The sequence below is a fragment of the Schistocerca piceifrons genome, chromosome 2 (genome assembly GCF_021461385.2).
Source record: "Schistocerca piceifrons isolate TAMUIC-IGC-003096 chromosome 2, iqSchPice1.1, whole genome shotgun sequence".
Taxonomy (NCBI): Eukaryota; Metazoa; Arthropoda; class Insecta; order Orthoptera; family Acrididae; genus Schistocerca; species Schistocerca piceifrons.
The window spans coordinates 34,242,845-34,258,017 of NC_060139.1; the positions used below are offsets into that span (position 1 = coordinate 34,242,845).

Here is a 15,173-nt window from a genome sequence, read left to right on the forward strand (position 1 = left end):
CCACAGATTCTTAGGCCCATCCTACAACCTCTCCCCAGATTTTCTCTCTCTCTCTCTCTCTCTCTCTCTCTCTCTCTCTCTCTCTCTCTCTCTCTCTCTCTCCCCCCCCCCCTATCCCTCACCTCTACCAATCCCTGCACTTCTACCTTCTACATGATTCCTAAAGTCCATAAACCCAATCACCCAGGGTGACCCATTGTTGCCGGTTACTGTGCCCTCACTGAGAGAACCTCTGCTCTCTTGTACCAACATCTTCAGCCTATTACCCGTAACCTACACTCCCACACAAAGGATACAAACCATTTTCTCAACTAACTCTCCACAGTTCCTTTTCCTTTACCACACGGTGCCACCTTCCTTTACACTAACATCCCTAATGCCCATAGCCTAGCCACAATCAAACAATCTTTCCCAATGACTGACCATTTCCAAAACTACAACCTCCTTCCTGCTGACCATGACTGATTATATTCTCACTCACAATTACTCCCCTTTTGAAGGCACCACACTTAAACAAATCTGAGATACAGCAATGGTCACCCACATGGCACCATCCTATGCCAAACTATTGATGGGGCCATCTACAGGAAACCTTTCTAACCACCCAGAATCCCAAACCATTCACATGGTTGAGATTCACTGATGATATCTTCATGAAATGGATTGAGGGTGAGGACACACTACCCTATTCACATTCCTTCAGAACATCATCTCCCCATTCGCTTCACCTGGTCCTTCTCAACCCAGAAGCCACCTTCCTCAATGTTGAACTCCACCTCAAAGACGGCTACATTAGTACCTTCCCATATCAAACCCACCAACCACCAGAAACACCTCCACTTTGACAGCTTCCACCCATTCCACACCAAGAAGCCCCTTCCATGCAGCCTAACCACCCATGGCCATCACCTCTGCAGTGATGAGCAGTGTCCCTCTAAATATACCAAGGGTCTCACTGAGGCCTTCACAAATGGTAATTACCCTCCCAACCTTGTACATAAACAGATCTTCCACACCTTATCTCTCCAGTCACCCCCCACCTCCCCAAGTCCCAACGTTTGGCTGCAAAGCATCCCCCTTGTGTCTCAGTACCACCCAGGACTGGAGCAATTCACATTCTCTGCCAGGGTTTTGACTACCTCTCTTTGTGTCATGAAATGAGGAATGTCCTACCCACTATCCTTCCCACCTCTCCCACAGTGGTAACTGGCCACCCACCAAAACTACACAATATCCTCCACCATTCCTACATAAACCCTGCTCCCAACCTCTTGCCTCATGGCTCATGTCCTGTAATAGACTTAGATGCAAGACCTGTCCCATATAACCTCCCACCACCACTTACTACCGTCCAGTCACAGGCGTCAGCGATCCTACCAAAGGCACGACTGCCCGTGAAACCAGTCATGTGAACTAAAAGCTAAGCTGCAACCACTGTGATGCGATCTATGTGGGCATGACTACAAACAAGCTGTCTATCAGCACAGATAGCCACCAACAAACTGTGTCCGAGAGACAGCTGGACCGCCCAGTTGCTAAGCACACCTACCAGCACAGTGTTCTTCACAGGGTGCCATTTGGACCCTTCCTACCAACACCAGTTTTTCTGAATTGCGTTAAGTGGGAACTCTCCCTGCAATATATATCCTATGTTCCGTAAACCTCTTGGCCTCAGACTTTGTTATTCATTGTCCATCACCCACCTATCCCATTCCCTGATCCCACTCCACCACTATGCAATCCTCTAACCCATCAACGAACCCAAAGCATTTTTACTTCTCTCCTTTTCCGCTGCCCCCCCCTTCCCACCTCCCCCTCCTTCCCCCGCACCCCATGGCCCTACCCACTGTCTAACCACCCAACTGCACCTAGCTGACGTACCCTCCCTCCACCTTGTCCCTGTATGCTCCCACAAGCAGCATTTTAGTGTCTCCCATCCTACCCAGCTATCCTACACCCTCTGCCCACCATAGACTCATCCTTATCCCCACCACCTAGATTGCTTCTCCAATCATGCGCAGCTCTCTGCAGTCTGGCATCGACACCCAGAGACAGTGGTTGTGGTTTCTTTGTGTGTGTGTGTGTGTGTGTGTGTGTGTGTGTGTGTGTGTGTGTGTGTTACTTGTTTGACAGTCATTTTGTTGTGCCGATCTATGATTCAACGTCTCCACTATCTTTTCCATAATACTGTCATTATTCCATCCTGAAGTTTCCATTGTTTGAAATGAAAGTGGGATTTAAAATACACGGTAAAAGGATATCAATGATAAGATTCCCTGATGACACTGCCGTCCTAAGTAAAAGTGGATAGGAATTACAGGACCTGTTCAATGGAGTGAACAACCTAATGAGTACAGAACATGAACTGAGAATAAACTGTAGGAAGACGAGAGTACTGAGGAGTATCAGAAATGAGATTAGTGGTAAACTTAACATAAAATGTCAAGGAATTCTGAAATCATGGAAGCATAACAACACACGGCAGACAAAGCAAGGCGAACCTAAAAAGCAGATAAGCACAGGCAAAAGGGCATTCCTGATCAAAAGAAGTCTGCTATGATCAAAAGAAGTCTGCTAGTATCAAACACCTGCCATAATTTGAGGAAGAAATTTCTGAGAATGTGTGTTTGAAGTACAGCACTGCTTGGTAGTGAATCATGGACAGTGAGAAAATCAGGAAAGAAGAAAATCGAAACATGTAAGGTGTGGTGCCTTAGAAGGATGTTGAAAATTAGGCAGAGGATAAGATATGGAATGAGGTGGTTCTCCACAGAGTGGCAAAAAAAGGAACATATGGGAAATACTAGCCAGAAGAGGGGGAGCATAATGAAACGTGTGAATGTTCCACCTACTTTTGAATGTGCCCTGTTGTTACCAACAAATCCTTGAGGGAGTATGTACTCTCAAACAGCAAACTTCTCATCCACAATGCTTGAACAATAGTGATGAAAAGTACCTTACCAAAAATTGTGCAATCACTGAGTACCTGCTCACCAGCGTCCATAAGTCATTTAAACATCCCATTTTCTGAGAAATTTTACTATCTCATAACCATAACACTTTCATTAAATCACTTCAACATTCATTGCACATTCCGCAGCTATCTAAAGTTACCATCATAATACAAAGTTACCACAATAACCGAGTAGGACCTATCTGTTTGTTTATTCAATGCAAAATAACAAATGTTGGTCACCTTATGGCTGGTTCGTTGGTTTAAAAGAGGGGGAAAGGGACCAAACTACGAGGTCATCGGTCCCTTGTTCCTAATAAAACAATGCCTCAAGTGTGAGAATAAAACAGACAAAACATATAACACAAAAAAAAGAAGACCACAAGAATGAAGGAAAGACAATGAACCCTAAAAGGATCAAAAGAGGAGAAAAAAATAACAGAGAGATGCAAGAAACAGTTAGAAGAGAGTTAAACAAGGAAGCAGATTACAGTGGCTCATTGACCACAGAAATAAAAAGGAAAAGCCAGCCATTCTGCAACACAATAAAAGCTCCACCCTAAAAGAGCTGGGGTGGAGGACATAGAGGGACAAAGGACATGCACTAAAACTCATTTGGTCACCTTACGTGTAAGAGCTCTGGTAATCACAATTATTTACGTTATGCTAAAATGGAGAGAAAGAGAGTTGTGCTGTCATTTTTATATCAAAACTATAAAAATGGCAGCACTGTGACAATGAAAGATTTCCAATATCAATATAACCCACACTGAAGAGGCAATGACAATATTAACTGCAAATAATAATAATAATCAAATCTAGCCTAGCTTATTGCAGCAAGTTTCATATAAAATTTATTTTTACTGGTATTATCACACAGAAATGAAGATGAAAACTAAAATCCTGTAACATGACTTAGATAAACAAAGCTTTTTTATTTAAACATTTTTATAGAACCTGGAAACATTGGAGAATAAAGATATTGACATCAATAGCATTTACATAGTGCTTTGCACTTCAACATCAAACTTACCTTATCTTTTAGTTTTGATAATTGTTTCTGCATGGTATACGCCAAATTTATCATCATCGCACATGGTACTGCTGAATCTGTGGCTCCCAAAAATTCTCCTTCACGAAAATATTTTGAATCATAATGGCATGCTAAAGTCAAGAAACTGTGAGCACTCGGATTCAATCTTGCAATTACATTTTCAAATGTAAGAGAGCCAAATACAGGCGTATTTGCTTTGAACTTATCAGTTTCTACATCCCAGCCTAGTTTTGTCATAGTCTGCACTAAAAACTGAAAAAGACACTCATTACTCATCAAATCTGTGAATAGGACCATATTACAGATTACATAGATTGAATCTACAAATTACAGCAAGCACTTAAAGACTATTAGGTACCTGCAAATGTGGATGTGCACAACCAAAGCATTTTTAACAGTGAAACACTTACAGTCATTACTTGAAACATAGGTAACCAGCCTCTGGCTGCTTTCAGTATTTCATCAATTAATTTAATCCACAGCCATGGAGCTCAGTCACCATTATCATCGATAAATTAAGTATTTTTTGTTTACTTCTTTTTTATGAATCAGTTCTGATACAAGAACAGTTAAATGGTCAGCACTTTAGAGCACTATTGCTAGATTAATAATAAATGCTGAATTTAAATTTAACAAAGATGGTGCTGCTGCCTGCTGGATTGAGATGGACAATCTTTGGCAGCATTCCCTTCTGGCAGTGTAATAACTACTCCCAACCATAATAATCTCTACTTCTGATGCCAGTATCTTTCCACAAATATCTATACCTTTTTCCATTCCCTGCCTCAACTTTCTAGTCATGCATAATTACACTATCAAAGCCCACACAGTATTTGTGACATTTAAAATTTTTCCAGGGTACTGATTAACCTAGACCTTATTTAATTGCCTCAGCTCCTTTTGCAAAATCCAATAACTCTGAAAATAACTTCCTGCATCCCATGTCTGAGAATGAGGCCCTTGCTCTTCTACAGTTTGAATAGCAGCTGCAACATCATCTGAGGATGCTACCCAGATATTAGTCCCAACTCTGAGAGCCCAAGAACCCATTATTGTCTTTCGTCTCCCACAACTTCTAACCAGTGTCTTCCAGTTCCACCATCATTGACTTACTCTGCCTCCAACAACCTCAAGAACCCATCTTCAGTCCCAATATAACAAACTATATGTGAACTCTCTACGTTTCACACATTATCTTCAACCTATCTACAAAAAACCTGACTCCCCTGGAATAACCATTGATATATTCGCTTCTTTGTACTTTCACTCATCTGAACAAAGAGTTCTTTTGCTCTCTTCCACTGCTTTTTATGACATATCACACAATACAATTTTGAAGAAAGCATATTGCATAAAAATGGAAAGAGCTGAGCAAAAGAGAAGTGCATCAGACATACTACGTAGGATTCTAATGCGTCATCTTCCTACAACATTAAAATTCCTTGACCCATAAGCCACGACAGCTCCAAACATCAAATCTTTGGTATGATGCAGCCATAACATGGCAGTTTTATGGGGGTTTCTGAATTGTGGTTCTCTTAGATACCAGAACATGCATGTCCTGCACTACCTCATTTATGGCATTGTGAATCTCAGCAAGCATTTGCAGCAGCCATTACCAAATGTTTTATGTACTCTGTTTTGCTTTGCGTTAAATGCTATGTGTTGTTTTCTTTTCTTATTTTAAAATGAGTGAAGAACTATCCCAGATCCTCCACGAGGTTCAAATACAACTCCTGCAAGACCAAAGAAGATCGCCTCAAACCAAGTTGCTCCAATTAACATGATTTAAGAAACTGTTAAGTTCCAATAGAAAGGCAACAAATCCAGATACTTCAAAACCATTGCAGTATTAAATTCCACAACAGAGTCTAAGTAATTCATATGAGTACGCCCAAGCTAGTTAAGATGGCAGATCTGTATGTAGGATGAATATATGAAATTCTGTACTGATGACACGTCTCTGCAGGCAGTGTTATATGTTCAAGTTTAAAAGAGCAACTACATAATTCAGCCCATATGCTGAGCTTGCTTTCTTCAAGGGTATATGGTAGCACAATAAGACTGCAAATAATGATACATTAAGGGCAAAAGATCCCTATTTTACACAAACATGTTACAGGTTAAATTGCTGCTAGTAGTTAATTTTAAAAGCATACAATCATTATTTTATTACAAAATATGGTATATATATATCGTGTGACTTGTTGTGTAATTAATTTATTCATAAGATGATTGCATTCCAGTTCCATAAAGCAAGGAAATAAAGAAAAATGCCACTGCTTACATTAGCACAGCTAGATGTAAAAAGAGAACATTTCTACTAACCTCCTCCCCCCCCCCCCCCCCCATTTTGGATCCAGTTTGTCATTTTTGCTAGACTGCAGTCCATCTCTGCCAGATGAATTATAAACCACAGCACCAGCATTGCACTGAGACAGAGCTGCACTGCTTCAAAATATTGAAATAGTTTCATACTGGACCACCACTAGCTGCTATAGGATATAATCTTTACTGAACGACTAATTTGGTCAGACAACTACTTGCTAGTAAACATGCATTGCAGAATAAAAGCCTCCTCTACAATGTTTCCTTACAACTTTGTGTGTTTCAACTGTGTTGTAAATTTTTTTGGTCCTATTGCATACAAAAGCAGCTTATGCGTAACACACTGGAGAGGTCAGTTTATATACATACAGGTAGAAAAGTGATTTCTATGCATACATTTTTAAAATTACAAATGGTACGCTTCACACATTTAAATATTTACGTAGTACACTTCATAAATATTACTTTAAAGCAAAATATTTGATCATGCAAATATCTGCGACTGAGGAACACATCCATAGAATAAAAATTCCACTTAAGGGTTGCCAGTGATTTCTTAATGTATTGCATGATCAATTTTGAAGCCTTTGAAGCCTAAAGCTTCACCTTCAGGTGCCACCACATAATGATGGGAACATAAATGTGGGGCAGTTGGGCCAGTCATGACACGAGAGTTCACACCCACATAAAGCAAACATATATGAGCATAAGACCAGCAACAACAGTGCACACCTGGACAGCACACCACTAAAGTGACAAAGAGAAAGAAGAAGAAGAAAGTTCAGACAATGATTTTCACGGATTTTAAAGGTCAGCTCAGTTTTATAAACTAACCATTTTTTTTAGGCTGGCTTTGGAATCTAATAATAAAAATGGTAAAAATGTTATTCTTTTAACAAACTGCTTAAAAATTGAGGTCAATCTTATAGTCAGTAGCATCATCTAGCCCATAAAATTTGGTAAATTTTCGATGGGATTCATGGTGGGTGATCAAAGATGGTCGAATCATTTGCTCGAATTTTCAAGAATGTTCTTCATACTAATTGCTAACAATTGTGGCCCAGTGACATGATATTGTTGTTTGGGAACATGAAGTCTATGAATGGCCGCCAATGGTCTCCACATAGCCAAACATAACTATTTCCAGTCTATGATCAGTTCAGTTGGACCACAGCATATTCCATGTGAACATAGCCTAAACCTTTAGCAAGCAACCACCAACTTGCGCAGTGCCTTGTTGGCAACTTTGGTTCGTGGCTTCACGGGGTCTGCGCCACACACAAACCCTACCATCAGCTCTTAGCAACTTAAATTGGGACTCACCTGACCAGGCCACAGTCTTCCATTCTTCTGTTCACTTACAGTCCAACTGATCTGGTCACAAGTCCAGGAGAGGCACTGCAGGTGATATTACGCTGTTAGCAAAAGCACTCTCATCAGTCACCTGCTGCTGTAGCGCATTAATGCCACACTGTCGTAACGGATATATTTGTCATACATTCCACGTTGATTTTTGTTGTTATTTCACACAGTGTTGCTTTCTGTTAGCACTGACAGCTCTAAACAAACCCTGCTGCTCTCTGTCGTTAAGTGCAGGCATGCACAGGAAAATTAACAGTTCAGACATACAAGGCAGTCATAACGACGGAAGCCCAGCTACAGCAATGGCGGATGCAACCACTGCCTTTTCCTTCATATGAAGGAATGGGATTTGTATGAAAAAATTATCTGCCAGCACTTTGCAGCTTTTAAGGTAAGAGATCCCGACACCATCAATTCACTTTTTCTCTCAAGGGTCATGCTTCAAATGTATAAACTGCTTGGTAAATTAGGACTGTTGAGAGAGACTAGAGCATTAACTTTTGACGAAATTTGTACAGTCCTCAGTGCATGTTAAAAGCAGCATTATCATATTGTTTTGGCACAGGCAGAATTTTATCAGTGTACAAAGTTTCCTAACTAGTCATACAGGGTGTGGGCAGCTGATCTCCACAGGCTTAGAAAATGCCATTTTGTGATGGCTAATCACAGAGTCTAACAATGAAAAATCCAGGATGGAAAGTAACAATATATGAAAAGGATAGTTGCTACTCACCATAAGTGGAGATGCTGAGTCTGAGAAAAGCACAACAAAAGGACTGCTGGAAAGTTAGCTATCGGTCAACAAGGCCTTTGTTAAAAGTAGACAACATACACACAAGCACACACACATTCTCACACAAACACAACTAACACACACATGACCACAGTCTCTGGCAGCTAGAGCCAGACTGCAAACAGCAGGGCATTATGGGGGAGTCAACCGTGTGGGGATAAGGAGAAGGCTGGGTCGGCGAAGGGGAGGAGTAGCAGAGTAGCGGTCGGGGACGGTAAAAGTGCTGCTGGAAGCGTGCGGGGACGAGGTGGAGAGTGGGGCAGCTAGGTGCAGACAGGAGGTTAGGCGGAGGTGGGGGAGAGGTGGTGGTGGTGGTGGTGGTGGTGGTGGTGGTGGGAGGGGGGTGTTAGAGGAAAAGGAGGGAAGTAAAAGACCGGGTGCGATGGTAGAATGAGGGCTGTGTAATGGGAACAGGGAAAGGGTTGGATGGGTGAGAACAATGACTAATGAAGACTGAGGTCAGGAGGGTTATGGGAACAGGTCCTGCAAAAATTGTAGTGGTGAATACCTGCAGAGCCTCTTCAAATTTAAAAGATTGGTCTTTGGCATTGTCACCCCACTGATGATATTCCAGCGTGTTTTGGAGCAGCTGCTTCAGAACTTGCCATCGTGCATACACTATTTGGACATTATCATGACTAGATCCACACTGGAAGAAAATTTAATGAACTTTGAAACCTTGTTCCAGGTCCTGCAGGTAAATGGGCTAGGCTGCAACTTACTGAAGTGCAACTTTTTAAAATCACAGATTGAATACTTGAGCCACATTATCTGCACCACAGGGGTTCAACCAACCTATGAACAAATAAAAGCTACAGCCACACTTCCCAGGCCAACTTAGGGCAAGTACCATACTACCGGAAGTTCTTGTGATCTGTGGCATATGCTATAAGGCCAATGCAACAGCTGTGTAAAAAAGGCACTTCATTCATCTGGTCTGATCAATGTGAACACGCTTGCCAGACAGTGAAACTATAATTACAGTCCACACCATGATTGGCCCGTTATCAGCCAGGGAAACCACTCTTAGGAGATGCCGACATCTCAGACCATGGCATGGGAGCAGTACTTGGCCACAAAAATTTGAACGGATCAGAACAGCTCATCACTTTTGTGTCCAAGTTATTGAATGCCACAAAGCAGAGATGTTTGCAAATACAGAAAGAAGCATTGGAAATTGTGTTTGCAGAAAAAAAAATCATTTATATCTCTACAAAAATACCTTTCAACATAACACTGACCACAAGCTGCTGGTCACACTGTTCAATGTGGCCGCCAAGATTCTGGACAAAACTCCTCATGGCCTCCAGAGGTATCCCAATATCACTATGCAAATGCTTCAGGAATACCTTCACCAATGCCAATGCTGATGATTTATTGCAACTGATCCCAATTTTGATCAGGACGAACACAAGATTTTTCAACTTGACGACGACTTGCAAATGACCTTAAATAACTTGCAATTGACCTTAAATAATTTTCCACTCACCAGTGAATTAATTGACAGGGACACTGAAGCAAACTCCATACTCTGGGTACTAAAAAAGTACATCTTACGAGGATCGCCAGAGTCGATGCTACGAAGAGGCAAATACTGAGCAATGTCAATCATAAGTCATAATCCCACCAACGCTTGACAGTGCACGCTGAAAATGCTCCATCAAGGACAATGGGGAGCTGCCAGAAAAAATGCTGTAGCCTGCAGTTTTGCTTACAGTCCGGGGATATGCTAGGACATCGAATGTATGATACAAATATGCTGTCACTGTAATGCGTCACGCAGCTTGGCGCCAGATGTTCGCCCCATGGCTGGCAGCTACACCCACCATGGGAATGAGTCCACATTGATCTAGCTGGGCCGTTTCTCAACATCATGTGGCTAATCATAATTGATGCATATTCTCACGTCCCTTACATTGTCAACTGTCGGTCTAGCATGACAGAACAAATGATCAATGCACTTTGCAAAGTTATTTTGAGGGTCTCCCTCACACTCCAGTTTCTGACAATGGACCACACTACTGGAGCCAAGCTTCCAAGGATTTCTGCACTCATAATTGGATCTGACGCATTTGGTCTCTCCTCTTCCACCACACTTGAATGAAGTGGTAGAGAGACTAGTATGCATTTTTAAAACCCAAAACAAAAAAATACATGGAAGAACAGTCAACCAAAGATGCGCTGCTTCTGTTCTTGAAAGAGTACAGGTCCATGTGTCCTTTACAGATGCCATCATCTGGTGGTGTCGCAGACCAACCATTCACCAGCCCTGCCGTCCAGCATATACCAGCTGGAAACACCAGTGTGGGCTTCGGGGTTTGGACAAAAGGCACCCTAGTTCCCAGCCACCACCATTCGTCAGCAAGGGCGGAGGTTTTCACCATCTAGGTGGGGGACCGAGAAGTCATCTGCGACTCCAATCAGCTCTACCTAAACCGTAGTGACATCCTTCAACAGATCTGATGATCTCACCCCCAGTTCCATGACTGGTGTACAGCTTCTCTTCTGCCTCAGCCCCTTCCACCTTGCCTCCACATCCATAATCCTATCACCCCCAACAACACCATGTCTCCTCTGGAGTTACACTATCCCTTGTTTTCAGTGGGAAATGCCCATCCCCATGTGAAGCACATACATGATCTGACATCACCATTTGCTGAGTCCCAGGAGCCATCTCCTATCAGCCAGCCTGCTGCCAAGCAGGGACTGACATCAGAGATGGCCACCGGCACCGTTTGGTGACACTGTCCCTGCACCCAGAGCTGCACATCGTAGGAGCTGTTGACGGTTCCCTCCCCAGGACACTTCTGGCTCTACATTCCTACTACAGCTAGCTGGCAGCTATTGCATGTGCACTGAATGCTATTTCACATCACAGCCATATATGAGAAGCAAGACAGACCAAGCAAGGAACTTTATCTAACTACTTCTACTTTGGCTGATCTGACAAAGAGATTAACAACAACACCACTAGGCACAGAATGCCGGGAAGATTCACTGGCTGGTCACAGAGGCCATCTTTGTTATGGGTGATAAAGTGTGAAACATCACAGCCTGGAAGCAGATCTCACCTTCAGCCACCACCACACACACACACACACACACACACACACACACACACACACACACACACACACACACAGGCGCAAATGTAAAGACTGCCCCTATTTAAATGAGCACTCACATGCTGCTACAGCCAGTTCACCTCCCTTCACTGTGCTATGCTATTACCGAAATCAGAAATCAAAAGTTTCGATCTTCACTGTCGATGCTTGGCCAGACTATCCAGACACTGTTTATCAGAACAGACTTTGGCTTATGAATTGGACTTCTATTTTTGTGGTGTGAGTAATAAAGATGTGTCAGGAACTACTTCTATGTTCTTTCAGTCATAACACAGAAAGTGGCAGTCTAATAATAGATTCAACTCATTTTGTTCAAATGATCCTCCAATAGATAACGGCACAGGAAAAGGAACCGATGAAGGCGCAAGCACAGACCTACAAAGTGATTATGGCTCAAATGCAAATCATGATGACTGAAGCCCTGTTACAGGAGGCCAACCACTGCCTTTCCCTTTGTGTGACGAAGCCAATGGGGAATGGGATTCATATTAAAAATCTATTTCCCAACACTTTGCAGCCTCCAAGGTAGGAGATGCTGACACCATCAAATCACTTTTTCTCTCTGGTAGTGCAAGCTCCAAACTTATGAACTGCTAAGTCTATTAGCATTGCTGACAGAGCCTACAGCATTAACTTTTGATGAAATGTATGCGTAGGCAATGCTTAAAACCAGAAGCAATGCCACGCTGTTTTGGCACAGGTAGAATTTTATCAGTGCAAGAAGTTTCATAGCCGCATATAACATGGTGCGAGATATGATCATTCAATCAGCGCCAGATAAACAATTCCAACATGACGCCCTGCAGTTAACTAATCCCATGTCAGAACAGGTGCTCGCGCTTGCCCATTCACACACAGTTTTGAATGTGTCAGGAAATGGTTAGAAACACGGGCACACACAGCAGCAGTCAACCATGACCTATAAAAGCTTTATATGTGGGACCATGAGGGAAGCGAACTTTCCAACCTAAGTCCAGAAACCGGTGACTACTTCCAACGACACCCTGATTGTTTTATTAAACATCAATTTGATGACTGCCTATACTGGTGGTACTTTTGTGATCTTTGCGACTGAGGAGAGCACATAGTGTCTGCCTGCAGAGCAAACATGCATCATCCCTTTTCCCAGCAAAGCACACCTACGGATGTTAAGAAGATTGAGGAAAGTAGTTCGTCACTGGCCAAACCTTTTTTTGATCTTACAATTAAGGGAATGGCATCTAACTACAGGTGGTCAATGGGGCTACAGACAGTCTGATTAGTTTGCCAATGCACATCCAATTGAGATTACCAAAGCTGACCCCCACACGGTGCCAAATTGTCAGCTACAACACACAGCAATTTCCATGAAAGTGCGAAGTCACTGTCTCGGCTTCTTACAGGAATATAATCTGATGGTTGGTTGGTTGGTTTGGGGTATAAAGGGACCAAACTACAGGGCCATCAGTCTTTTTTTTCCTTACGCAAGCAAGGCTCAAGGTACAAAAACACCCAACACCACACCTAAAAAGAAAATAAATGGAACGAACAAAAAATGGAGAAAACGTACACCACAAGGAAAAAGTAGAAGAAGGTATTAAAACCACAGAGCAGATGGTCTGGGCTGGCTGATCACAATAATAAAAGAGGATGAGTCAGCCACTCTGCAACACATTAAAATGTCCACCACAAAAAGACAAGGTGAGAGGAACATATGTAGGAAAAAGACGACCACCAAGACAAACAAATGCAAAGAAAGTGCAACAGAGTTAAAATGGAAAAAGGGTGGCGGCAGCAGAGAAGGCTAAATACCCACTCGTAGGTGGTACGATAAAAAGAGGGTAGGGTGCTGGGAAGGTTAAAAGTCTGCCACAGAGTGGCTAAAAGTGGGCAGTCCAACAAGATGTGGACGACAGTCATATATGAGCCACAGTGACACTGAGGTGGGTCCCCGTGATGCAGGAGGTAGCCACATACAGCCAATGCCGAGCCGGCAGAGGACCACAGAGTCCCTGAGACGCTCGCATGGAGGTCTTCCACACATTCGAAGACTCCTTAATGGCACACAGTTTGTTGTGTGTACTGAGATTATGCCATTCCATCTCCCAAAGCCGAAAAACCTTGCGGCATAATAAGGATCGCAGATCAGTTACAGGGATGCCAATCTCCAGAAGTGGTTTCCGCATAGCTTGTTCGGCCAGCCTGTCAGCAAGTTTGTTGCCTGGGAAGCCGACATGTCCTGAAGCCAAACAAACACCACTGAACGACGGGACCGGTCCAGGGCATAGATGGACTCCTGGATGGATGGTACCAAAGGATGGCGAGGGTAGCACTGGTTGATAGCTTGTAGGCTGCTCAAGAAGTCAGTACACAGAAGAAACGATTCCCCGGGGCATGAATGAATATACTGAAGTGCACGAGAGATGGCCACCAGCTCTGTAGTGGATCCACTGCAACCATCGGGCAAGGAATGCTGTTCAAAATGGCCTCTGTGGACGTAGGCGAAGTCAACATGAACATCAGCCATCGAGCCATCAGTGTATACCACTTCAGAGCCCCAGAACACATCAAGAATCGAGAGGAAGTGACAGTGGAGAGCGGCAGGGGTAATAGAGTCCTTAGGGTCATGCAAAAGGTCCAGAAGAATCTGCAGCCTAGGTGTACACCACGGAGGTTTATGCGGACGGATCTGGATGGGAGGTGGTAAAGGGAAGGACTCCAGTTCATACAGAAGGGATTGCACGTGAACTGCAATCATTAGCCCTGACCTGGGCTGCCAATGCGAGAAGTGAACTGCCGGGAGCAAAAAGGAGACAGTAATTCAGATGCTCAGGAGAACTACAAATGTGTGCAACGTAATTGGTGAGCAGTTATGCACGTCGGGTCTGCAATGGAGGGACTCTGGCCTCCACAAGGACGCTTGCCACCGAACTTGTCCTAAAAGCTCCTGTTGCTAGGGGAACACCACAGTGGTGCACTGGGTCGAGTGCACGCAACACTGAGGGCGCTGCCGAGCCATAAATCAGAGTCCCATAGTCAAGGCGGGATGGAACAAGGCCTTTATACAGCTGCAGCAGAGTAGAGCGATCTGCACCCCAGTTGGTGTTGCTCATGCAGCAGAGGGCATTGAGGTGCTGGCAGCACTTCCACTTAAGCTGACGAAGATGAAGTGGCTAAGTCTATTGGGCATTGAAAACCAGTCCTAAGAATCGAAATGTCTCCACTACAGTAAGTGGAACATCATAAAGGTGAAGTTCTGGTTCCGGATGAATGGTACGACACCGACAGAAGTGCATGACACATGACTTGGTGGCAGAAAACTGGAAGCCGTGGGTGAGAGCCCATGACTGCACCTTGTGGAGAGCCCATGACTGCACCTTGTGGATGGCTCCCTGAAGCCACCGCTCAGCAACACCAGTGCTGGTGGAGCAGTATGAAATGCAGAAGTCGTCTGCATACAGGGAGTGTGAGACGGACAGCACTACAGCTGCTGCTAAACCATTAATGGCCACCAAAAATAGTGATACACTCAATACAGAGCCCTGTGGGACCCCATTCTCCTGGGTATGGGGGGAACTA

At 43.6% G+C, this 15,173-nt stretch overlaps 1 protein-coding gene across 2 annotated transcripts in view; it reads right to left on the minus strand.

The window, feature by feature from the left end:
* Positions 1–15,173, minus strand: part of LOC124776364 (glutaminyl-peptide cyclotransferase-like) — a 75,672-nt gene that overhangs the window by 42,650 nt on the left and 17,849 nt on the right. For both annotated transcript variants that reach the window (XM_047251315.1, XM_047251317.1), the window contains exon 3: positions 3,987–4,259. In XM_047251315.1, coding sequence (XP_047107271.1) covers positions 3,987–4,259 — 273 coding nt within the window. The remainder of the gene's footprint in view (positions 1–3,986; positions 4,260–15,173) is intronic.